Below are 26,898 nucleotides of genomic sequence, written 5' to 3' on the forward strand. Positions count from 1 at the left end.
GGGTTCAGAATGCTCTTTCATTGCAGGAGAACTATAACTCCCAATACTTACAACTCCCAAATGTTAAGATCAGTTACCCCCAAATCCCCACCATTATTCAAATTTGGGTGTATCAGGTATGTGTGCCAGGTTTGGCCCAGATCTATCGCTGTTTGGTTTCACAGTGCTCTTTGGATGTAGGTGAACTACAACTCCTATAAATCAAGGTCAATTCCCCCCAAAGCTCTCCAGTGTTTTACGTTACTCACGGGAGCTCTGTGTGCCAAGTTAGGTCCAGGTCGATCATTGGTGTGGTTCAGAGCGTTCTTTGATTGCAGGCAAACTATAAATCCCAGTACCTACAACTCCCAAATCTCAAGATCAATTACAGTAGAGCCTCACTTATCCAAGCCTTGCTTATCCAAGCCTCTGGATAATCCAAGCCATTTTTGTAGTCAATGTTTTCAATATATCATGATATTTTGGTACTAAATTCGTAAATACAGTACAGTAGAGTCTCACTTATCCAAGCTAAACGGGCCGGCAGAAGCTTGGATAAGCGAATATCTTGGATAATAAGGAGGGATTAAGGAAAAGCCTATTCAACATCAAATTAGGTTATGATTTTACAAATTAAGCACCAAAACTTCATGTTATACAACAAATTTGACAGAAAAAGTAGTTCAATATGCAGTAATGTTATGTTGTAATAACTGTATTTACGAATTTAGCACCAAAATATCATGATATATTGAAAACATTGACTACAAAAATGGCTTGGATTATCCAGAGGCTTGGATAAGCGAGGCTTGGATAAGTGAAACTCTACTGTAATTACAACATAACATTACTGCGTATTGAACTACTTTTTCTGTCAAATTTGTTGTATAACATTAAGTTTTGGTGCTTAATTTGTAAAATCATAACCTAATTTGATGTTTAATAGGCTTTTCCTTAATCCCTCCTTATTATCCAAGATATTCGCTTATCCAAGCTTCTGCCGGCCTGTTTAGCTTTGATAAGTGAGACTCTACTGTACCCCCAAATCCCCACCAGTATTCAAATTTGGGTGTATCAGGTATGCGTACCAGGTTTGATCCAGATCCATCGTAGTTTGGGTTCACAGTGCTCTCTGGATGTAGGTGAACTACAACTTCCCCAAACAAAGGTGACTTTCCCCCCAAAGCTTTCCAGTATTTTTTGTTGGTCATGGGTGTTTTCTGTGCCAAATTAGGTCCAGATCCATCATTGGTGGAGTTCAGAGTGCTCTTTGATTGCGGACTAACTATAAATCCCAGTACCTATAGCTCCCAAATGTCAAGATCAATTACCCACAAACCAAGTTTGGTCCAGATCAATTGTATTTTGGTTTCACAGTGCTCTTAATATAGGTGAACTACAACTCCTATACATCAAGGTCAATTACCCCCAAATCCCAGCAGTATTCACATTTGGGCGCATCAGGTATGCGTGCCAGGTTTGGTCCAGATCCATTGTCATTTGTCCTTATCAATGTTAGAGATGTTCTATTGTCAGGCCATTGCTAAATTAGTATCTCAGGAAATCTCTGCAGTATTGTTCATGGAACAAATTGTTGGTGAGGTTGTGTAATTGAGAAACAAGGACGAGGCTTGAAAAAAGTTTTCATTTCCGTTATACATAATATGAAAGATCTTCTAAAACATATGTTTTAGAAGAAAACATATTTTAGATCCTGACCAATGTAGTCAGGTTCTAACTGAGTTTCCTTTCAAATCAGTGGCATTTGAAAGTTTGAGCACAGTGACTCCCACTAAAATATGAAAAAGTAACTAAATTGATCTCCAACCCAGCAAACTGCAGAGATTTTTTATAGTAACATTTTCTTTAGCGTGAAAACACTACACTGCAAACACTTGATTGTATGTATTTTTATGCTAAATATTCATGCTTTGCAGTATTGTTACACTCTTTCTCCTTTGTGTTTCAGCTATACTTGGACAGTTGCAGGTGGTGTTCGTCAGGAATTACTCCCAATGAAAAGATCAGGAATATAGGGATTTCTGCACACATTGACTCTGGAAAGACAACATTAACTGAGCGCATTCTGTTTTACACAGGAAGGATAGCCCAAATGCATGAGGTACTTCTAAACATGATGGTGCTTTTAAAGACAATGTAGTGAGTGCTATTTGATCTCAGTGGCTAGAACCTTGTTTGTGTGCTATGCTGGCATGACATTTATATAGTGCGTTTCCCCTTTCATTCCCTTCTTATAGTAAATCATCGCAGACTTTATCTGCAGTTAGAATTCTGAAAGAAACAAAGTAAGGCATCTTGGAGAAGATTTTTGCTTTGTGCAAAGAGGCATAGGTTTGCATGCTGAAACACATGGACTTGCTGTTATGAATATGTGTTTTCTTCATATTAGGTTAAAGGTAAAGATGGTGTTGGTGCTGTCATGGATTCGATGGAGTTGGAACGACAACGAGGAATCACTATACAGTCTGCAGCAACTTACACTATGTGGAAAGATACGAACATCAACATAATTGACACCCCTGGTATGTGGATTCCTAAGCTTGTTTGTACTTAGCATGTGAAATATATCCGGAGTTCAGAGAGCATGAATTTTACCCCCAGCCAAAATCACATCTGTTTGATAAATCTATTTCTTAGCTGACTCTTAGTTTGTATTGCAGATGGTAAAGGGCGTGACTCTGTAACCCCAGTGTTATGTAAAGTTCTTCAAAGTAAATGTCTCAACTGGATCCTGGATTAGACTTGGAATCTTTGTGCCTAAGATAACTAGTCACTTACTGTACAGTCCAGAAATGAAGCAGTGTGAGATAATGTTAATGAGAGGGATGGAGAACATGGGACCCTCCAGATACTGGGAAAGAATCCTCTATCCCCTATGACCTGTAGTGAGGGATGAAGGTACAATTGACCTTATTGCCCATCAGGTCTTTCGTAGCATCTCGCGATTCTCTGTATTTTTCGCCATTACACTCCTGAGCATTACATCCTCCGGCAGTAGGATTGTTTGCAAAAGTTTCTGTGTGTGTATGCATTTAGATTTAAATCTCTCTGAAGGTTCAGTAGGGCTGTCAGTAGAGTCTTTTCCCAGCAGTGCGATTGGTATTCATAACCCTTTTAAAACTGAAAATTAGGTATCCAATTCTTGTTTGTTCATGATTCCCACAACAATACTCAGGCATACCTTTTTGCAAGCAATAACAACTATTTCCTTTTTTGATATGTGGCATGCTTTTCCTCCAAAGAGGCCAGGAGGACCTACATTAAATGATTTTACCCATCCAGCAATGAATTGAAGCATGTAGGGCTGATAAGAATGGCTTCCTGGTGATTTATTGGAGAATTTAATGTGTGCTTTTTGTCATACAAAAGTGATATTATTATGGTTACAATTTGCAGGTGAGGGGAAGTTCACACTTAGTGTAAAGTTTATTATTATTATTATTATTATTATTATTATTATTATTATGTTTATTTATATCCCACTTTTTCTCTCCATAAGGAGAATCAGAGCATCTAACATTAAAAGCATTACAATACTTTGTAAATTTAAAATATACAAATATTAAAACAGTATTAAATGTCATTAGTATTAAAAACAATTCAGATCAAATCTATAAAACATATAAAACCACAGTATGATCTTAAAAACCTTCTTCTTTAAAAGCCTGTCTGAATAAAAAGGTTTTAAATGAACTTGTGCCAGGGACTCATTCTCTTAGCCTAACTGACCTCACAGAGTTGTTATGAAAATAAAGTGTCTGTGAAAAAACCATGTGTGCACATTTGAACTCATGAAAAAAATGCAATTTGTTATTGATGTGCACTTTTTAAATAATGTACTTTCCTCGGCTTTTAATTAAACTGGTTATTTTTATTTTTATTGCTGAATCTATTTGCAAAAAAATTATCTCTCATTTCCTGGTGTCTTTCTTTGAGGCAATCCAGAATATTTTTTTAATTAGGAAGTACAGATTGTCTCAAAATTAAAAACTTTGTAATGCAGAGTGTCTTTCAAAGAAAATGTATTAGAAACATACTGAATGATCTTAAGCATCACAAAATGTCAATTTGTACCTTAATGTGTTTCTGAGGGTCATATAGAATAGGGCTTCTTAAACCTTTCCACTTATGACCCCTTTTGGCCTAAGAAATGTTTACATCCCAGTTATACAGATATATAAAATAGATATAAAGTCAAACATTTTGTGATAACAAATCAGTATTTACAATTTTGCTAAACAGGCTGATTTTCTTTTTTATAAATCATATTCTGCAGAGTTGACTGGAACACACACGGCAGTGCACAACAGATTTGTGTAAATGTCTAAAACATACACTTGGTGATGTTCAGAAACCTTTACTGTTGCCAAATGTTTGGGACCACAACATTGATCTAAGAGGATTCCATTTGGGGCTGGGACCAACAATTTAATAAGCCCTGGTATATAACAAAAGGAAAGAAAGCCAAATTCAATACCAGCAAGAGTGCTCAGTTAAGGAGAGACTTTTAAATAATCCTATGCATGTTTACTTTACTTCCAGGGCATGTTGATTTCACTATAGAAGTGGAGAGGGCACTGAGAGTTCTTGATGGTGCCATCCTGGTTTTATGTGCTGTTGGAGGAGTTCAGTGTCAAACAATGACAGTGAACAGGCAAATGAAGCGGTATAATGTCCCATTTTTGACCTTTATCAACAAACTGGACCGAATGGGTTCAAGTCCAAGGAGAGCTCTGCAACAACTCAGGTATGAACTTCGTACTTTGAAAATTCCACCCCATGCTAAAAATCAGAGAGAAAACTCGGCTAAACGATTTTAAAAGTCTCTGATAAAACACATACATCTTTGGTGGAATGTTCTGGATTAGAATGTCTTGTTTCGTAGTTGGTGTTCGGTAATTGGTTCATATATGAATGTAACATATAAAATGGGATGATAAATCCCTGCAAATTTGTCTTTTTTAACTCCTATGGTAGCTGTGTCTCATGAAAGATGCTATACCTCACAACATGATTTTTTTTTCTCCTTTCATAGAACTACTTGTGTCATATAGATATTTCAAAACTGTACCTTGCGTAGAATCTTCTTTTCAGGCACAGTTGTTAGCACAGTGGAGATTGTGACATCTCCTTAAACAAGCAAAATCTTGGTGTAGAAAGGTTCTTGTCTGTTGCTTTTTGATCTGGAACCCTTTGGTAGTATCTCTCCTTCTGAGGATTGGTGGACTTGTATTAAAAAAAGTGGACCTTAATGGTAGAGAAATGCTATCATCGTTATGATTGTGTAAGATAATTGTATTATCCAATAAATTCCACCTGAACATTAGGAAGAACTTCCTGACCGTATGAGCTGGTCAGCAGTGGACCTCATTCCTCAGAGTGTGGTGGAGGCTTCTTCCTTGGAGGCTTTTAAACAGAGACTGAATGGCCATTTGTTGGGAGTTTGATTGTACTTTTCCTGCATAGCAGGAGGTTGGACTAGATGGTCCATGAGGTCTCTTCCAGTACGATGATTCTATGATTTTTATTTTCACAGATCCAAGTTGAATCACAATGCTGCTTTCATTCAGATTCCTATGGGCCTGGAGGGAGATTTCCGGGGTATCATTGATCTGGTTGAAGAAAAAGCAATATACTTTGATGGTGACTTTGGGTAAGGGATCTCAACACTTTCCAATTATAAAGAGATTTTATCCTTAGTTAGTGCTTTTTAAGCAAATTTTCCCCCAGTGAGAATTTTTAGCTTACTAAAGAGGGACTAAATCAAGTGTTACTTGTTCACTTATCTATTTTTCTTAACCACATACTTTTCCCTGTACATTTTTGTGGTGATCTCAACCATCATAGATAGTTATGGCACTACCTAAATACAGTTAATGTAAGCTGGCCAGTAAATCCTGTTAACCATAATTAACACAAAGTCCAGTGTAATGTCACCCATAGTTTGACATGAAGGAACAAATCAAAGCAGATCTCAACATCATGTTCTTCCTCTTGGCCTTCTTCCTTATGGTTAGGAGGAGTGGTATGGAAATTTTTGTTGAGATGTACTTGTTATGTCATCAGTGCCAACAAACTGGTGAATATTAATTTTTATTTAATATTGAACAAGGAAGCTTCAGCTCTTAACTACTGACTACTGTGAATAGTTTTTAATCTAATCTATATTCTTGTCAGCCTAGCTACTTCATTGAATTTACAGGTGCAGAATCAGCTAGTATACACATACATCATTAGAACAATCTAAATTTGCTGCTATAGTTTGTATTGAGGACACTTACATGCCTTAAATATCTGTTTGTGTAGTGAATACTGATGGGTTGTTTGTTTTCTCTGTTTCTGTAGTCAGATTGTGAAATACGATGAAATTCCTCTTGAATTCAGAGCGGAGTCAGTGGATCGCCGCCAAGAACTGATTGAATGTGTCGCAAACATAGATGAACAGCTTGGGGAACTTTTCCTTGAAGAGAAGATCCCAACGGTAGCTGACTTGAAGGTAAAAAAAGTTTAAGGTCTCTTTTGTTTTGCAAATACTTATCTGGGACCTTTGATGTACAGAACTGGAATGTGTGAGTTCCACCCAACCTTTTGTGTACGTTTCTTCCACACCTCTACAAAGTTAACTAGATTGGACACTCATAGGACTTAATCTAGTGGAAGATTTGGGAGGGGGTTAGACTCAGTCAGGGATAGGCAGCTGTGGAAGGCTAGGGAAGCTCACTAGTCTCCAGGAGATGGAGGATGGATTATAATTCAGTGGTTAAGTCAGAATGGTTCAAAATACTTCTTTAGACAGTAACTTCCAGAATATTCTCTTGGCTGTGCTAGCTGGAGGATTCTGGGAGCTATAACCCAAAAAAAGGAACCTTGGCATTCTTGAGTTAAGGTATGTGATTGCACAGTTGTTGAAGGCTACCACTGGACAAAATGCCCTTAGTTAGTCATGCCCTGTCATGTGCCTCTAATTTACCCTTTGGGAATCTCCATTTTCTGTTCCAGTTCTCAGTGAAATCAGATAGATTGGTGTTGAATCAGATAATGTTGCCTTCAAATCTCGGCTCAGCCATGATTTTGTTTGCTCAGATTGCACAAATCATTGACTTTCAATATGAAATGGTCTTGCCATGAAGTGCAACTAGTGGCCCAATCAGAACAAGAGGAAATACAATCAAGATGGGATTTAAAGATCTTAGGTTCAGCCAGGATTATTTAAAGGGTGGGTTATAACAGAAATAATAATAATAATGATAATGATAATGATAATAATAATCTTTTTTTGTATACTGCCCTATCTTCTCAAGGGACTCAAGGCAGTTTCTATGTAAAAATAAAAATTGGCCTATAAAACAAAAACACAGTTGGATTATAACTGTACATGAGTAACTAAAAATCCTATTGGATTATTAACATAAATAGGTACTCACAAACCAAAATTAACGGGCAGGAAAATCTTTGCATGCTTATTTTGACTGTTGGTGGGTGTATTTTTCTTATGATGGGATGCTTATATGGTTAGCTTTCATGCAGAGATAGCTTTGTGTCTTGAGGTATCACATTTCTTTGCTTTAGGAACTGAACTCGTTTGCAGCATGTGCTATTCTGCAAGCATCTGCAATATCTTTGTCATGATACTTTGCTGCTATCCAGGGAAGCAGCAGCCTTTCCCTACTAGACATGAATAACCACAGATTATTGTAGAGGATGAGCACTAGTTGAAGGATAGCAGCTGCTAAGTGTGATGGACAGAACTCTGACAGATCTTGGAGGTCATCTGTCATCTCTTTTTTCTGGATGTATAAATGTGGGATTTGCACTTACATTCTACATTTGTATATCCCCCATCGCCATCCCCTCATGTCTAAATCCAGGGGCAGTTAGTGTAAGCAGACACTGTTTCACCGGAGCTGAACCCATCGGACAAGGACTGAAGTTGGCTTGAGGAAAAGAGCAGCTTTGAATTTGGAAATAAACCTCCTGTTACCCTCGTTAGCCTTTGATGACTTTGTGGTCTGGAGAAATGCTGCATAGGGGTTATGTAATAGTTTCATGCTTTATTCCATCTCTTACACAACAGTTGAGAGGAGCAGACCCATTTTAAGTGCTGTCGAGTGCTCTGTTGCTCCCAAGGGTCAAAGCACACCAGCCATTCTCTTGATATTATCCATTACCCTGACTGTCTAGGGGGCATACAGCTAATTTAGGTATCTGAGGATCTTGCAAGATCCTGGAGATACTGTTCTTCATTTCTTCTAATGGAAAGTGCTGGTAATTTAATGTGTATTGGTTTGGAAGCAAAGCAAGGCCTTCCAAAATAAGTTGGCAATTTCTGTAAACAAAGGATTTTTTTGGTCAGTTCATAGTAGTACACATATTTGTGAATTGGAAACATTTTATTCAGACAGAACGGCCTGATTAGAAGCTATGAATGGCTATATTCAGGATAATGTATAAATCATGTTTTGCTGATTTTCGAAGGAATCTCTTCCAAAGTAAATAATCTATATGACAAATTTATCTTAAAATCAGCAGTCAGTTGGTCTACTGGTAAATGTAACCAACAAGTAAGTATTCACATCAACAGTACATTTTCTGGTTCAGAGTGTCATTGTCTCTGGCAACCCCTTGTCCAAAAGTAGATAAATTGTGAATTATTTAATAACTGTGGAAAGACCAAAAACAGGTTTGTTCGTGTCAATTTGTCTTCAGGAATGGATTTCTCTGCTATGGCTGGCAGCCAAGTTCTAGTTTAAAATAATTTTTCATGGCGAATACATTGAATATTTGTTGTGAAGGTCATGGTTTCAGCAGCCAGTTCTTGTTAAGCATGATGTGCAGAAATAACCTTCTCATTTGCTGGTGTCAAAATGTTATTGTCAAGACAAAAGACTGATCTACCACAACTACAGAAATCAGGAAACAAAAATACTTGAAAAGGGGGCTGAAGTTGCAGTTTAAGAAGAGAGTCATTTCCAGCTCATGCAATGTGCCTCCCTCCCAACTATGATATGCTATTCCCTTTTCATGCAGTGGAAAAGGAGTATGCAGTATTTCAGGGCTTAACTGGGAACTTAAGGTTAAGGAGCCTTAAAGACTTGGCCTTAAAAGTTAAAGAATCCAGCTTTTAAAAAAAGAAGCTTTGTTGGACTATAGCTTCCAGAATACTCAGCCATCATGGCCAGCGGTTACACAACTAGAGGAATCTGGGGTTTGGTATCTATCTACTTTATCTTTCAAGTTGAATAAATACATTTGAGTTTGGAAGAGAAAGTAGATAGACAACATTGACACCTGTGAAGCTGTATGAAGTCATGGGACAAGGGAAGCCTGGGATCAATAGTAGAACTGTAGTCTTCTTCCTTTACCACTTTTTGTTGTTGAAGATACTACTTCAAAGGGCCTGTGTTGGAAAACATGCCTTCCAAATCTAGAGTGAAGCATGGTGCTGCACAGCTCCTATTTGACCTTGATGCATATATGTGGGGCTAGAGATTAGGCTTTGGCTGCTGTCCCATTAAAGCTTCAGAAGACCAACTGTTTTAGAAAAGTGCTTGCTGCTTGAATGGGGAGGTAGTCTCCCATTTTCACCAGGAGTGACTTCCTGCAGTATCTCCAGCAGGACTTCCTGTGCTTTGTGGGGAGGGAGATCTTCGTGTAATGTACTGGTGACAACAAACATTGAAAAATAGTAGCCTGAGCAAAGCACACAGGAATAAGGGTTTCCAAACCATCCAGCTTCTGTTTTCCTATTTTTTCAATCATTATGATGGTATGAAAAGCAGATCTTGTCACTGAACTCATCCTGCAGCTGCAAAGTGCAGACAAAAACATAGAAGTTCACTTGAGAAACAACTGCCTTCTTATTTATCAAGTAAAATAATGGATTAACTTGGTGTAAATACTACCACTAAGCCCTTGAGACTTGTTTTCTAAGTGACTTTTGGACAGTTCCTGAGATCCATAGGGCAAAAAATTCAAGAAAATGTTTGTTCTTGTTCAGTTGTGCATGGCTCCAGCTTGAAATATATTGGAGCTTTTCCTACCAAACTGGAAAGATAAGCAGCCATTCTGCCTGTGTTGTCACTAATATTCTTACTATACTTTTTATTCTTCAGAGTGTATGCATTGTACTTACCGTTAAGCACAAATACATGAGTGTTTCATTTCTCCTAGTCTGCAGTCAGAAGAACAACGCTTAGCAAGTCCTTCACCCCTGTGCTGGTTGGAAGTGCTTTGAAGAACAAAGGTGTGCAACCTCTGCTGGATGCTGTCCTTGAATACCTGCCAAACCCTGCAGAAGTGCAAAATTATGCCCTTTACAATCAAGAGTGAGTAGTGTAGGCATAATGAAAGTGGGGAGAACAACCCTGGATTATGCAGGACACTCGCTCCAGGATAAATGTTTTGCACCCTTTTTTACTATTTTTTGTGAAAGTAAAGGCCAAAATGAAAATGAGCATGAAGCTCCCATACCAGGGCATAGGCTACTGTCCCATGTACATTTGCTTGACATTTTGTGCTACTCTATAGTTTGTTTGTGCTGTAAAGCAGAAAAGGTGTTTTTGTTTTTTGGACTGGAGTTACAGTCCAACAGCTGGAGGACTACATGTCCTCTGTTCTTGCTGTCCAGGCTTCAGTAGGACAAAACTGTTGAAGAAAGAACTTTTAATGGAGGGCTTTCTATGTTAAAATTGCTTTGAACGTAGTTGTGCTTTTAAAAACATTATAACATTTGTTATTTTTAGCTATATTGTTTACACTCAGCTTGATTTCAGCCACTTCAAATCCAAATTTTGGGAGAAAAGTGGGACAAAAATCATAGGGGATAAAGGAAGGGAATAACAGAGAATTCTACATTTCTACATTGTTGATTAAAACATAACAGAATCCTACAAGAAATGCAGGTGAATAAGCAATGTTCAACTAAATTTTAATTCTCTTTAAGGGATTCTCAGGAGAAATCCAAGATATTGCTGGGTTCTGTGAGAGACAATTCACTGCCCTTTGTAGGCCTGGCATTTAAACTTGAGGTACGTTTAATCTGGGAGTCTTGGGGCATCTGCTGTACGCAGAATTTTCTAATTATCTAAGAGGCATTGCTTCACTAAAATCCAGGAAATGGTTACTGGTAGTGATCTTTTTTCACTTGTTATGTTTTATACTGATTTTTCCCTTGATAACAAGTACTTCCAACTTGTTGTGTCTCTTTAGTTACAAATTGCCAATTTATGCTACTTGCAGGCTGGGCGGTTTGGGCAGCTCACGTACGTTCGTGTTTATCAAGGGATGTTGAAGAAATCTGATTATATTTACAACACGAGGACTGGGAAAAGGGTGCGGGTACAGAGGCTTGTCCGTATGCACGCAGACATGATGGAGGTGAGTATCATGATATCTAAGATGCACTGTGTACCTGATCTGTGAGACATTCTTACTTATAGTCAGAAAAGAAAACACTGCTTAGATAAAACCTGTTTCCAGTCACCAGTAATAAAAGATAGGGCACTTCTCATCAATTGAGATGGTAGGAATTTTAAATGCATAGCATGCAGAGTTGAGTTTTATTTCCCATGCTAACATGGTCCCAATGTTTCAGTTCTCTTTTAAAAAATATAACATGTTTTAGTGTATACCCTGCTTTTATCTTTAGCACAGTGACAAACTTCTGGAGTCCTATAGGTTCAGTGCAAAGCCGCTTCTAGCAGTTGCCATCTGGCCCCCACACAGCTCTTGCTTCTGATAATACATTGTGTTAGTCACTTTGCACTGGGACACAGGCAAAGGAGTTTTGATCCATCCTACACAGCAGAGAGCTATAGAAACACTGCCAGTATTTCATTCCTTAAATACTTTAGGCAAACAAGGTTTAAAAAATGAAAAGAAGAAAGGGAAAAAAACCCTTCTTTTGACACTCTGGAGGAGTAATACACTTTGTCTAATCTTTCTTACAAGTGCTTTGGATATCATTCATGATGGGGAACAATGTGCTAAGGAGGTTTTTGTTTAGGTCTCGGCTAATGTAAGAATGAATCCATAGAAGGGATTATTGTTGCTGACCTATCAGAGGGAAGGAAATGACCCTGAAGGTCATGTAATCCAATCTCCTACCAAGGCAAGAAACCCACTGTTGCAATAACACTGGTCATTGGCCATCCAAGAAAACTGCAACAAAGAGGGCCCACCACCCTTGGAGACACTCTGGTCCACTCCTCTTTGTTTAAATTATGGCCCTTAAACATCAGTTATCAAGAAAATATGTATGCTACAGAAAATAGCAATAATTATCTTTCTGGTTTTATTCTGTTCTGCCCCAGCTGTTCCTGTTTTTCATTTAAATAGTGCTTTGCCCATGGAGATCATTCTGCCTACTGACTCTACACTTTCCTAACAAAATGAATAAACTGGGCTAGATCCCAGTGTTACAGATGGGCATCAGGGTCAATTTCCTTCTGCAAAGTGACTTTTGTTCTTTAGCCTATAAAATCATTATGCTTCCTCATTGATTTTGCCAGTGAGGCAGGCTTATCTCTTAATTTCTTTTGCTTCCATTTTGAAAAACCTTGTATCCCATATCAGTAGTCATTTACTTACTGTGTCTGAGAGCCACTCATCCCATGACACTCCTTCCCTTTTTAATAATCTAACTGACCAGTCTTACACACTTGCTGACTTGGCAGGGTAAGATGCCTTTGATAGAAGGCTTTTTCTGGCTGATACATATTAGCAGAGTCTGGTACAAATTTGGCGGTTTAACCATGGGTTTAGGTCCAAGTACAAATAGGGGCTTTGTCTCTGTACCAGGGATGAGCAAATGTGCCATGTCTGGAGGGCTTCTTGGCTTCTGGGACATTCTGGAAGTCAAAGGATAGTTTCAATGTACCCAAGCAAAAAGCAAAACAAAACTGGAAGCGACAATCAGTCCACTTCTGGTTTTGAAAAAAATAAAGTATTTTCTAATGTTAAATGGTGCAAGGGGCCCTGCAATCTATTTCCAGAGATTTTTCAGAAGAGATAATGTTACCTTTTTGCCAAAAAGGGAAGTTAATTCACCCCTGCTATTAACCAACCTGGAAGTGGAAATCTAAATCTATGGTCATCTGCAGATGCTGTTTAAGATTGAATTTCATGTTGTTATGAGAAGGCTGGCAGGGCTCCAGTACCATGGAAGACTGCATTTAGGAAATGCTGAGCCAGTCTCCTTTATGCATCTATGATGGAAATTCTGAGACTGCCATGTGTTTTTTGTGCATGTTTTGTTTATTAGTGTTAAGTTCTATGTGCTTTTTATACTTGTTAGACTGAATCTCTTTTTCCCCTGATAATCAAAGATAACTTTGATATGCATCCCTTACTGCTGATGCAGAAAGGCTACAAGTCTATGCTCAGTGAGCTTATACAGTGACTGCAGGCATTGGCTTTCTCTTGTCACTTCTTTAATAATTGCGCTTGTATAATACTTGAAAGAGTACTTAAAATTCTTTTTGCTTTGCTAGGACGTGGAAGAAGTTTATACAGGTGATATCTGTGCATTGTTTGGCATTGATTGTGCTAGCGGTGATACATTTACAGATAAATCTAGCACTGACCTTTCCATGGTAAGTTTTCCCTTAGTTGACCTGCTGTGGCTTTATTTAGATTTAGGAAGCTTTCCAGAGCAGTCGAAATGGGAGACTACTCACTCAACAGGACTTTGTCCCTCTCTTCTGTCTTCAGTGGCTTCCTACAGATCTCCACTAATGTGTCTTTCAATCCTTCAGAACAGATTTTGATACTATGTGCGGAGGGAGTCAGCAGATGGAAGCAGTTAGATTCATTTAAAACTCTTTAGCTTTTCACCCTTAATTCCTAAAAGGTTACTCTGTTGTCTTCCTCAATCAAAATGTCATCTTTACAGTGTTTTAGGAAAATAGTGTTTGAACATTTGTTTTACAGCTGTCACAAACTTTTAAAAAATTAAAAACATGATAGTATTTAAGATCATACTAATGAACGTTTTACGGTCTGGTGGTATGAAAGGGCATGGTCAGGACTATGTAATGCAGTGAATACCACTCTGTTTTGTGTTTAAGTATCAGATTCTATTAGGTATGCAATACTGCCTAAAATCACAAGGTTCTTCAAGGGAAGGAGGTATTTTGATAGCCTGTTTTACGACATGATTTGCCTCCAGTATTCTAAAGGGTTCTAGGCGGCAAGTCAAGACAGCAGGGAAATAAAGCAGGCTTGAAGACCACTGTCTCCCTGCCCACCTCATCATAGTGACATGAATGAAACAGGGAGATCCCATGCTTACCCAAACATAAGATGTAAGTCAGCTATTAATATGTGTGTGTCCCCCCCCCCCCCCATTTAAGATGTTAGATATAAAGTATCACCTCAACAGGCCCAAAATGAAATGAATTCACTCACATCCTCAAGTGGTCAAGATATTTCTGGTAGGAGCAAGACCCAGTTCATGTATCAGCGCAGCAAAGCAAGCATTTGCCTAAACATATTTACTATTTCCATAATACATTGCTTTTGTGGTTTTTTATACCAGCTTTTTATTAACTCCAGATTGGGTGAAAACTCTGACTATAAGCCAAATAATCAAACTTGGATGTGATCCTATAATGTGAAACTCTGGTTTAACAAAATCTGGAAGTTTTGATTTATAGACAATGACAGAAGAGAGATTTGGGTATTCTTTTAATAAACCATGATTTATTGTATTTATTGTATTATACTAGAAAAGACTGGATTTTATAGGAGAACAAATTCATCAGGCAAGAAAAAAATATCAAGGTCATATATTAAGAATGTTTTCTGAATGGAATGTGCATACAAGTGAATTTTTGAGCACACAGTAATTTGAATGTATTGATTTCTGTAAAGAGCATTTTGAGATTTTTATACTGACAAAATAGTTATTCCATACTAAATCTCTTTTGTTTTGTGCAGGAATCTATTCATGTTCCTGATCCTGTCATTTCAGTAGCAATGAAACCAATCAACAAGGTAAAGAGTTTGAAGTTTTAAAAATATAAATCGTATTATTTCCAGAGTTCAGGGAAAAAAATACTGCAGTTTGATTTCAGAAGAAATAAGCAAGGTTTAACTACATTTACCAAGTTTGTTCAGCAATAACTAGGCTTTATGTTTTAACAGAAAGTATGCATATGTATACTGTGTTGTTTACATCCTTGCTAATGTCAACATTGCCTTGAATGAGAGAAGTTAAAGATTGTGAAGCCAGCATAAGCCTCTAGCAGTTTATTGAGGTTGTGGAGTTTTCGTCGTCTTTGTTCTGGAATGCTTTTGAAGATGACTACTGAAGGGGAATGGACCTTGCATAATGTGATGCATTGTATATTTGTTACCTTGCATAACATGCTGCATTGTATATTTACTTTTTTCTTATTAATGATTATGTTTTTAACTAGTTAAATTATATGTGAACCCATTGTATGAGGTGAATTTTTAGCTACGTTTGTTTTAACTCTTGTAAAGCTGCACTGCTTCATAAACTGAGAAAGTGACAGAATATAAATAAATATTGGACTAATAATAATTTTACTGGATGGTCAGCAATTTGGGAGTTTTTTATGAAATGGTTAAAATTCAACACATTAATTTACACAATTATCTTTAATCTAGAATGATTTGGATAAGTTTTCAAAAGGTATAAATCGCTTTACAAGGGAAGATCCCACTTTCCGAGTACATTTTGATACGGAGAGCAAAGAGACCATTGTTTCAGGAATGGGAGAACTACATCTGGAAATCTATGCTCAGGTGAGGATTAAGAGTGCTTTGGTGAACTATACTACTGAATCTCATTTTGGTTCCAGAAAGTGTTTCTTTAATTTGGCATATTGTAGCCTAGTTATGTTTATTGGTTCCAGGCATAAGAAAGTTGTTAATTATATGGCAGTGGTTCAACTTCAGCAGTTGGACCTAAGTTAATATTTTCTTCAAGATTCATTTTTCATAATTCACAGGATATGGATAAAAATACCTTCTTTGAAGGAGAGTTGGCACTTGCATATATAATATAATATTAGTTTTTTTATAAATCTCAACAAAAATCAGATTTTGGCTTTAGTTTCATATATGATTGTAAATAACATTAAATATTCATTTGTTGATTTCTTTAGCTTGGTTGAATATATTTGCTGCATATTTTAATCAGTATAAATGTGTATGTTTTTACCCAGCGAATGGAAAGAGAATATGCTTGTCCTTGTGTTACTGGAAAGCCTAAAGTCGCCTTTAGAGAGAGCATTCTGGCAGCTGTACCGTAAGTATTAACTGACAAGCAAGAACCACCAAACTAACGTCACAATATGTTTGTTTTGGTTTTAACAATATGCATAGAATTGGAGACTTTTTGAAGCTCGACATGCCTATTGTGTAACCATTTTTTTTGTATATAGTTGCTTTAAAACTATTTCAAAAAGCTCTAAGAGTAGCATAGAAGGTGTGTAGCTAATCTTGAGCTGCACGCTTTGGCTGACGGCTGTTCTGTGTTACTTTCACTCCATGCTGTGGATGCCATAGAACTTGCATATGCCAAGGAATAATTTCCTGTGGATAAAATAACACCAAGCATTTAGGACTGTGTGATGCATTTTCGGATGATGCGATTACATACTTGTATCTTGAGGACTACCTGTATAGGTAATTGGTTCAGAAGAGAAACAATGGAAATTTCCATTTCCGTTTAGTTGTTCATGTCCTTTGTAGTAGTATTGATTAGCATTACCTTTTTGCATGGAAGGCTCTTAACTACCCTCCCCAAACAAGTAAACTGATAAATAAACTAACTAAACTTACTTACCTGGGAGACCATATCATGAAGTAAAACGACAAAGGAAAATTCAAGGTAGTCATCCTTTCTCTTCTGAAATCAACAAAAGGCAGAGGAGAATATTCCATGTTAGTAAACACAGAGCTAATTTCAAGTGTCTTAACTGAACATAAAAGGCTGAAGAGCTGAATAAACAAATGAGGGAATTTGTTTTTCTTGTCTGGTCATTTTAGCCACATAAATTCTAACAATAGCATTGTGTAGCCTACATTTTACCAGTTCTTTTGCATGATGAGGAACCTTATTGGAATTACAATATGTTACATTAACAGCATTTTCTTTGTCTATCAAGCAAATCTATATAGAATTATATTTAGAAACATTGAATTATTGTTATGTTTATTTCTAACCTGCTTTTTCTCTCCAAAGGGAGACTCAAAGCAGCTTATATTAAAAGCATTTAATACAATTTGAATTCTACAGGATTCAATATCATAGGTAAGCATATTCAAAACTAAAAATCACAGCGCCCCTAACTTGATCTTTAAAATCTTCTACTTTAAAAGCCTGTCTGAATAAAAAGGATTTAACCTCTTACCAGAAGGACAGTAGGGAGAGGGTCATTCTGGCTTCCCTATGCAGAGAGTTCCAAAGTTGAGGGGCAGCCACTGAGAAGGATGGCCCGCTCTCTCATTCTCGTCAACCATACAAGGAGATGTGGTCAGCCAAATAAACCTGAACTGTCTAGGACTTTAAAGGTCTTGACCAACACTTTGAATTGTGCCCGGAAACAGATTGGCAGTCACTGGAGCTGCTTCAACAGGGGGGCTATCTGCTCCCTGTAGCCACCCCCAGTTAGCAACCTGACTGCAGCTCTTTGGGCTGGCTGAAGTTTCCAAGCACTATTCAAAGGCAGCCCCATGTAGAGTGCATTACAGTAATCCAGACAAGATGTAACTAAGGCATGGACTACCGTGGCCTGATCTGGCTTCTCAAGGAACGGGTGCAATTGGCACACAAGTTTTAATTGTGTAAAGGCCCTCCTGGCCACTGCCAACACCTGGGCCTCCAAGTTCAGTGCCAAGTCTAGGAGGACTCCCAAACTGCAGACATGTGTCTTCAGGAACCCCATCCAGCACAGGCTGAATCCCTATTCCCTAGTCTGCCTTCTGACTGACCAGGAGGACTTATGTCTTGTCAGGATTAAATTTTATTTTCCCCCCATTAGTGTCAGGAAAGCTTCTTTGGTTTTATGTGGGAAGGAGTAGTAGAGTAGCATAACCTCGACATACAGGTGGCACCACGCTCCAAAATTCTGGATGATCTCTCCCAGCGGTTCCATGTATATGTTAAACAGCATGAGGGGACAAAACAGAACCAAAGGAACCCCACAGGACAAGGGCCAGGTGTTCAAACAGGAGTCCACGAGCAGGTGTTCAAACAGGAGTCCACCTGGATATGGCCCTCCAGGGAAACTGAACCACTGTAAAACAGTGTCTCCCAGTCTCCATCCCAGTGGGACAGCCCAGGAGGATACCATGGTCAATGGTATCAAAAGCTGCCGAGAGATCCAGGAGAACCAACAAGGACACACTCCTTCTGTCTAGCTCTTTACGTAGGTCATCCACCAGGGCAATCAAAACTATCTCCGTACCATAGCCAGGCTTGAAACCAGATTGGAATGGATCTAGATAATCAATTTCATCCAGAAATCTCTGGAGTTTGGAGGCCACCACACCCTCAAAAACCTTGCTCAGAAAGGGAAGGTTGGATACTGGCCGATTGTTATCCATTACGAAGCGGTTCAGGGATGGCTTTTTAAATATAAGTCTCACAATTGCCTTCTTTACGCAAGCTGGAATTTTGCCTTGTTTCAAGGAGGTAGTGACCACCACCTTCTCCCACTATGCCAGTCCCCCTCTGGCCTGTTTGATCAGCCAGAAAGGGCAAGGATATAGAATACATGTGGTAGCTCTCACCTCTCCAACGATCCTGTCCACATCCTCAGGCTGTACAAACTGAAAGAAATCCATCAACACTGGACAAGCAGGAGTCAGAGTTACATCCATTGGTACTGTATCAATAACTGTATCCAAGTCGGAACGGATCTGAACGACTTAATCTGCAAAGTGCTGTGCAAATTCCTCACAGCGGGCTGTTTCTGAATGGTCAGAAATTTCTCGAGGGCTAGTATGTAATACCTCTCTGACCACTCGAAACAGCTCAGCTGGACGATTCCTTGCAGATTCAATGGTGGCAGCAATAAAACATTTCTCTGCTGCCTCCACTGTCGCAGAGTAGATTTTCAAATACGCTGTAGCCCATGCTTGGTCAGATTTGCTTTGAGTTTTCTGCCAACGTCGCTCTAGTCTTCACCTCACTTGCTTCATCGTCACCAACTCCTTGGAAAATCAAGGGGCTAGTTTGGCTCTCCTCCATGAGAGGGGACGTTCAGGAGCAATTGTGTCCACTCTTTTCCCATTCCAAAGGTTAGTCAGTGCTTCAAGAGGTTCGTAAAGTGGAGTGTGCAGTCTCCAGAAATCCAAGGCTATCTTTAACTATTCAGAACAATGGAGGGTGGTCCCTACTCCTATAACCCACTCATTAATTTATTATTTATTCTTGGGAAGGGGTTAGTTGATTTCCCCCTAAACAGCCAATGATGCCCATAGAACATGCAGTTATTAGAACTCTGCTAAATAAAACATTTGAGGTAGTTGTAAGCTCCATTTAACCATTTACTGGGCAAAAATAAATTAGAAAGGTAGATGGATAGTTAGAATATTGGCCACCTTGGGATGCTTTAAGAGAGATTAACTCATAAACAACTGCTTTTTTAAAGGAACTGGAAGAGTTCCTTGAAGAAAACCACTTTTAAAGCATTTAGAGTGAAGCTAACTTACCACTTGCTTGACACTTTCAATTTGTGCCAAGTTGTACAATGTATCTTCTGTGGAAATCTGCCATATTACATATGCACAGGCAACGAGGGCTAAATGCCGAACAGGCTCCATTTCTGCAACCATATTTCCATAATTGTCTGGTAACAGAAACAAAGTTAATACTATATTGAGATATGGAAAGTCTTGATTAATGTTTGCCTAGATCTATATATATAAAAGGGTAATGAAATTTCGGCCTAGGACAAAACAACAAAACTAAACACCCCACAACCTCGAAAATTGACAGCACAACCCCTCATCCACGCCTCTACGTTCATACCACATAAAGAAAAGAAAAATAAAGTCCTAATTAGAGGGAGAGGAATAATTGTTTTTATCCAATACTGCCAGTTAGAGGACTAATCTCTGCCCACTTGGTCTCCTAGCAACCCACTCAGCCCAGGGGACAGGCCGAGTTAGGCCTCACTTAGGCTTCTTCCACAGATTATCTGAGTTGCACTGGATTATATGGCAGTGTAGACTCAAGGCCCTTCCACACAGCTATATAACCCATTTATAATGGTCTTAATGTAAGGTAAAACCTTTACCTTAACTACCACCAATTCCTCAATACTTTATTTCCCATACCACCAGACTTCGCCACAGCAACGCGTGGCCGGGCACAGCTAGTATTATATAAAAACTTGTATTATATGCCTTATCATCCCCCAGAAAGCCTTTGCAGTTCAATAAACTGTATATAAATAGGTCTTGTGTCAGTTGGTGCAATTGGTGCTCTTTACTCTTTAGCCGTATCTTGGCCTTCTGTTTGGTAAAATGTTTAGGTGTGGGCTTTTTGGGGGGGGGGGTGAGACACAACATGGTTAGGGTATTATGATGAGGACTGATGTAGAAGGAAGCCATGGGTATTGTATTAATTATAACCTCCACTCCCTGTTGAAATAATATATATGAGCAGGTTGAGTCTCCTTTACCCAAAATACTTGGGACTAGAGGTTTTTCAGATTTTGGAATACTTGTATCTGCATATACAAAGTGAAAGAGAGAGGGGAGAAGGGGGGCTAGTTACATGTCCAGCACCCACTGAGTTTTTCCTCAAGCTGCTCAAACGGGGAAAGAGGAGGGGAGAAGAGGGGGAAGACTCAGCTTATGTAAGGTCTCTGCAAAAAGAAGATGTCCCAGTCACAGTAGCCAAGAAGGGAGTCTTTCCTGTGAGTCTTTTTATTCTCTCCCTTTTCCTATGTTTTCTATTCTAGCTCCTTGAAGAAACTTCAGCATGTACTGAATATGCAACTGGCCCACTCTCCACAAAGGTGGAAGTGGAAGCTGCTGACTAAAATGTTTTTGTTTTTGGAATACTTTGGATTTGGATTTTTGAATAAGGGAGACTCAACAGTTCTTTTTATCCCATCCAACTATACTGTAACTGTAGAGGTTGCATTAAAACTGGACATAAACTTTCTCCAAACTTTGCACTGCAAATCAGCTTTGCACATGTAGGATAGCTTCTTATAATGCAATATAACAACATTCCTCAGAACGAGCTATGTTAGTTTCTTTCATCAAAACAAACAAACAAATGAGTCAGATAGTGGTTGTTTTGAATGCTTGTCAAGTCGGTTTTTTCTTATAGAATAAGAGACTTCACCCCACCCTGTAGTTAAAAGCCTTCCTCTTACTGCCTCCCACTTTGCTGAACATTATTTTATAATGAGTCATACCATTTTATAACATGACCAAAGAACAAAAGCCCCAGTTCCACCATTTTTGCTTCTAGGGAAAGTTTGGACTTGATTTGCACTCAGATTTTTACTCAGATTTTTGGCAGTAGATGTTATCCATAAAGTTCTCTTCCAATGTCACTTTTTAGATAAACACTTCTGATGCTTTGCCTACTTTATCCTTGAATAATGTGTTCTGGAATTTGTGGACCAGAGTCTACTTTCTCAGATGCATAGAATGTCAACTTGAATTGCTAAGTATAGATGCACATGGATGTGAGAAAGAGAAAAATGTTTACAGAAACAGCAAGTCAGAATAAGATGTTAAGAACCATACTTACTAGGTTATGCATTTCCATAATAATCTCACAGCTAACTTTTTTCCTACCAGCTTCTAGTGACATTCCATGCATCTGATGATGTAGACTCTGTCCTATGAAGCACAGGACATAGTAAATTAGTATTATGTCACAAGAAATTGTGACATAATACTAATTCCTTGTTTCTGTTGTAAAACTACTGCTACATAGCCATGTATGAAAGCAAAAACACACATATATAGAGGGGAAGCTGGAGCTCTTAGTAGGAGCACATCAGTGAGGAAGGAGGCTACACTGCACCAGTTTTTTCATTTGCGATATTTCAGAACTTCTGTTTAACATTCAGAAAGCACAATTTCAAGTCATAAAAAATCTTTTTTTTTAAAAACCTGGGATTTTTTGTGCCTCTAGTGGTTCAGAAAGATTCTTGATCTTGTTGTAAAACTTGTTATCTGCTTCCTCTGTATTGATCTCAAGCTCCCCTTCCACAGTGTAATGCACTTCTGCAGCAACATGTGGGTCACTGTGATGATAAAGAATCTCAGCCGTGCAGTTCACAGCATTACTCTGTTGGAGGAAAAACATTTAACATGGGAAAACTTCACTGGAACATGCTAGCATAGATTTTACTTCATTTTTATACTTGATACTGCTTAAGATAGCTCAAATATATATCTTTCTGTTAGAACAGTCATACATTTTCCTTTGCCCACATTCTACTGTGTATCTTGAATACTCACAATAACCGAGGACTACTCTGAATTTAAAGAAAAATGCCATGTAGATTCTCTCTCTACCATCTCCTTTCACTCAACTGCTCTGATTATTATATTTACTATTAGTTATATTTCTAAATTGTCTTTCAGTGTGCTCAGGGCAACAAATAGGACTCTTGTACCCCATCCTTTAACCTCCTAACAACCCTGCAATGTAACTAATGACACATGATCATCCAGTGCACTTCATCCTTGAAACTATACAGTAAAATCTCTACTTAAGAGCATCCCCACTTAGGAGCATTTTTATTTCAGAGCGGTCGCTCAGCCCAGAATTCGCTTTGACATAAGAGCAGCGTTTTGAGTTAAAAGCTAGCACCAAAGGGAGTGCTAGCGTGAGAGTACTGGGTGTTAGGGCTTCAAGGGAGCAACTTCTGTGCCTCGTGCTTTGTTTGTGTCTACTTTAAGGAACTTTGGGTTAGTTGATTTTGTGTGGTTTTTATTCCTGGTATCTTTGGATTTATGAAGAGAAAGAGGGAGAGAGAGCAAGAGAGGGAGGGAGACTGGAATGAGTACAGTATGAAGAAAGTGGTGCTTCTGCCCCTTTGCTTTGTCCTTCCTTGCTACAACTTTGTGATTCTACCATTTTAAAGTTGATCTTCCTTTTTTATTGTTCCATGTGAATGTGCATTAATATACTATTTGTTATTTTAAAGGTACATTTTCTTATTTATAAACATGTAAAAAATGGAGGGTTCAGTGGACTGGAACAGATTAATAGCATTTCAGTGGGCGAAATCACTTTGAGATATGAGCATTTTGAGCTAAGAGCTCACTCACGGAATGAATTAAACTCATACGTCAAAGTATCACTGTACAGTAGAGTCTCACTTATACAACATAAACAGGCTGGCAGAATGTTGGATAAGCGAATATGTTGGATAATATGGAGGGATTAAGGAAAAGCCTATTAAACATCAAATTAAGTTATGATTTTACAAATTAAGCACCAAAACATCATGTTATACAACAAATTTGACAGAAAAAGTAGTTCAATATGCAGTAATGCTATGTAGTAATTACTGTATTTACAAATTTAGCACCAAAATATCATGATGTATTGAAAACATTGACTACAAAAATGTGTTGGATAATCCAGAACGTTGGATAAGCGAGTGTTGGATAAGTGAGACTCTCCTGTATTTCCAAAAGTCCTGAAGCCACAACACCATGCTAACTCTCTTGATGCCTGGAATTACACTGATGAATATTATCATAGTCTTTCTTTTGTTATGGAACTTGCTGTGGTGGATGGTTTGTGCTGCAGGATTGACTGCACTATAATTGTGCCAAAAATACTCACAGAAATTGTAGGGTTTTTTTACAGTGTTAATATCAGAGCTTGGCTGCTTGTCTGAAAAAGTCTGGCGTGGTTTCCTGTGAACCATAATTCAACTTTTCTATATATATATATTCATGCATGACAGATATGGCTAGGTGTTTTGAGTTTAAAAACTGGAATTGACAGGAATGTGTGCATTTAAAAATGTACTGTATGCAGATTTTATGAGTAAACATATGATCACATATTTTTGAAGAGCAAATATAATTGAACAATCATATATGGCTCCCAGTTTTTGTTAGGGTGATAGATAGAAAGAAGGAATTTTTTACCTGCCCCATTTCTCAATAATGTGATATATTCAGGCTCCCCGTTGCAATACAATTATATAAGGGGGGGGGGGGAGTTTGGTAAAGTTACAGGTAGGAATTACAAATATGAGTATGTGCTGTGGTCATCCAATTTTGTTGCATTTTAAATTGTGTTAGAGATTATCCCAGTCGGAAAACATGCATAAGGCCCTAACACACACGCACATAATAGACAAATAAATAATTAGGTAGGACTTACTTTCTGAAGAGCCTCTTCCAGTGAAACCTTCAGGTGGTATTTATTTCCAACTCCTGGAATGTGCTTTAAAAAAAAAAAGAATTGTTTTGCATATTATGAATATTTTGCCAGACTTGGGTGTCATTGTTGAAAAACAAGAAATCTTATGACTGCAGAAAGACCAAAAGAAAACATATAATATCACTTTGATTCAAGAAGGAAAACCACGTATTTGGTTATCTCCTGATAAAATCAATGGAACTTAAAAGTCTTCAGTTTAATGGATGGTTGCTTATATTTAGAAGCAACAACCAGCCTTTTCCTAGCCAACGGTTGAGATCACAAGAATATGTTAGTGTTTGTGGGACAGTGATATGGAGAGATATGAGGAGGGTTTGGACTGGATGGCCCATGAGCTTGATAAGGAAGCTGCGACGAGTCTTGACTTGCATCTGTCTATAATTTTGTCCAAAGATACAATTAGATTATTTCTGTACGGGCTGCAATTTGACTAAAGAATCAGGCCTAAGGAGCAGATGGATGTCTTGATTTGGGTTGAGTGAGGGGAGGATGGAGGCCTGGATGGGTGTTGCAGTCAGTCCAATATTGCTGAAACCAGAGGCAAAGGGGAAATGCTTTCGATAACCAACCTTAGAATTTGTTGTTGAAGGCTTTCATGGCCGGAATCACTGAGTTGCTGTGAGTTTTCCGGGCTGTATGGCCATCCTCTGAGGATGCCTGCCATAGATGTGGGCGAAACGTCAGGAGATAATGCTTCTGGCACATGGCCATACTGTCTGGAAAGCTCACAGCAACCCAACCTTAGACTTATTGTTTTCCATTGTCAGTGAGCTTTATAAATGTTAGAAGTGTATCCCTATATTGTTGCCATTGCCTTGATTTGTTTCTGCCTTGTGGGAGTAGCAACAGTAACCAAAGGTTGAGATCACGAGAGAGAGAGAGATGGTAGCAACAAGTCAGAGGACATCACAAGTGAAAACACTCGGTTGGACTGTCCACACTGGGAGTTGTAGTTTGGTGAGCTGTCAAAGGCCTAAAGCTACAGCTCCTGTGAATTCTTCAGGCATGGGCAAACTTTGCCCCCCCAGGTGTTTTGGACTTCAACTCCCACAATTCCAGCTGTTAGAATTTTTTTCACGTCAGGAGCTACTCGAGAAACTGCAAGTTGCTTCTGGTGTGAGAGAATTGGCCGTCTGCAAGGACGTTGCCCAGGGGACGCCTAGATGTTTGATGTTTTACCATCCTTGTGTTCAGCAGTGGAACTCTCTGCCCCGGAGTGGGTGGAGGCTCCTCCTTTGGAGGCTTTTAAGCAGAGGCTGGATGGCCATCTGTCGGGGGGGGGGGGGGGGGTGTTGAATGTGATATCTTGCTTCTTGGCAGGGGTTTGGACTGGATGGCCCATGAGGTCTTTCCCAACTCTATGATTCTAGGTCTCAATGCTTTGCTGTTTGGTGAGGAACCAGCGCTATGTGGCAGAGAAGTCCTTGCAAAACTACAACTCCCAGGGTTCCCTAGCAGGCGTTCACCACTTGGAGATAGCCATGGCTGAATCCTATGGGCTCGTGGGAGCTGTAGTTTCGCCTTCTCCGCCAAAGAGCGCTTCGTGTGCTTTGGGCGGCTCTCCTCTTACCTCTCTCCTCGCCTGGAGCACCGTGGGCACCTGGAAGAGGCGGCTGGGGCTGCCCCGCTGGGCGGTGATGTAGTGGGCGAGCAGGCGGGCAGCCCGGGTGGCCGGGAAGTTGCCCGGCGGGATCTCCTCCTCCTGGCGCTCCATGTCGGGGCTGCGGGGCGAGGCTGGAGAGGCCGAGGAAGGTGGGGCGCCCGCCTTGGAAGCAGGAAGCAGGAGGAGAAGCGGCAGAAGGAAGCGGGCGGGGACCCAGATGCCCCGCCGACGCCGCTTCCCTCCCAGGAGCCCCATCTGAACCGGGAAGAAGGCAGGGAAGGAGCCGGGCTTCCGCGCTGGAAGGGCGCCCGGGCTTGGCCAGGGCGGGGAAAAACATTTAACTTAGGCTGGGCTTCATTGGCTTTGAATTCCTGCGTTTCAGTATGAATACCAAGTCAATACAGAGTTTATAGTATGCTGTACAGGAGGTATGGGCCAACTTGGGTCTTCCAGGTGTTTTGGACTCCAACTCCCACCATTCCCACCTTCCTTTTCCCCCTCAGCTTAGCGGCTGAGGGGGAAAAGGAAGGGGCCTGAGGCTGTTAGGAATGGTGGGAGTTGGAGTCCAAAACACCTGGAAGACCCAAGTTGGCCCATACCTCCTATATAGTATAGTATAGTATTAGTTAGGTCTATTTCTAATAGTAACTCTCCAGCAAGTGGAAACTACACATATCTGGCCTCTACCAATACTAACAATACTATGTAACAGGATTTTTGTTCCTGGGTTGTAAAGGTCATTTCCTAATTGGTTCTATCATTAAAACATGGGGAAAGTTTATTCAACTTGCAAAGCTTTTTTTTTTTTTTTTTTGGTGGGAGAGACATCTTGCAATAGTTTTTCAATGAATGTCTCATTGAGTTTCAACCAATTCAA

The 26,898-nt window shown here is 39.2% G+C and overlaps 2 protein-coding genes across 2 annotated transcripts in view; one reads left to right on the plus strand and one right to left on the minus strand.

Annotated features, from left to right (window-relative positions):
- The window catches only part of gfm1 (G elongation factor mitochondrial 1), a 34,811-nt gene that overhangs the window by 358 nt on the left and 7,555 nt on the right, over positions 1–26,898 (plus strand). The window contains exons 2-13 of the mRNA XM_003218171.3: positions 1,949–2,101; positions 2,390–2,522; positions 4,543–4,747; positions 5,537–5,653; positions 6,346–6,496; positions 10,171–10,325; positions 10,943–11,027; positions 11,239–11,376; positions 13,491–13,592; positions 14,938–14,994; positions 15,634–15,771; positions 16,194–16,276. Of these exons, the coding sequence (XP_003218219.1) occupies positions 1,949–2,101; positions 2,390–2,522; positions 4,543–4,747; positions 5,537–5,653; positions 6,346–6,496; positions 10,171–10,325; positions 10,943–11,027; positions 11,239–11,376; positions 13,491–13,592; positions 14,938–14,994; positions 15,634–15,771; positions 16,194–16,276 (1,517 nt within the window). The remainder of the gene's footprint in view (positions 1–1,948; positions 2,102–2,389; positions 2,523–4,542; positions 4,748–5,536; positions 5,654–6,345; positions 6,497–10,170; positions 10,326–10,942; positions 11,028–11,238; positions 11,377–13,490; positions 13,593–14,937; positions 14,995–15,633; positions 15,772–16,193; positions 16,277–26,898) is intronic.
- On the minus strand, positions 14,681–26,325 carry lxn (latexin). Its single transcript, XM_008106108.3, has 6 exons — positions 25,989–26,325; positions 24,359–24,421; positions 22,120–22,297; positions 19,690–19,826; positions 16,817–16,879; positions 14,681–16,563 (listed from the first exon to the last, which is right to left on the minus strand). Exons 1-6 carry the CDS (start codon positions 26,274–26,276, stop codon positions 16,465–16,467), a joined length of 828 nt encoding a protein of 275 aa, XP_008104315.1. The 5' UTR covers positions 26,277–26,325; the 3' UTR covers positions 14,681–16,464.

Source organism: Anolis carolinensis, chromosome 3 (assembly GCF_035594765.1).
Source record: "Anolis carolinensis isolate JA03-04 chromosome 3, rAnoCar3.1.pri, whole genome shotgun sequence".
Taxonomy (NCBI): domain Eukaryota; kingdom Metazoa; phylum Chordata; class Lepidosauria; order Squamata; family Dactyloidae; genus Anolis; species Anolis carolinensis.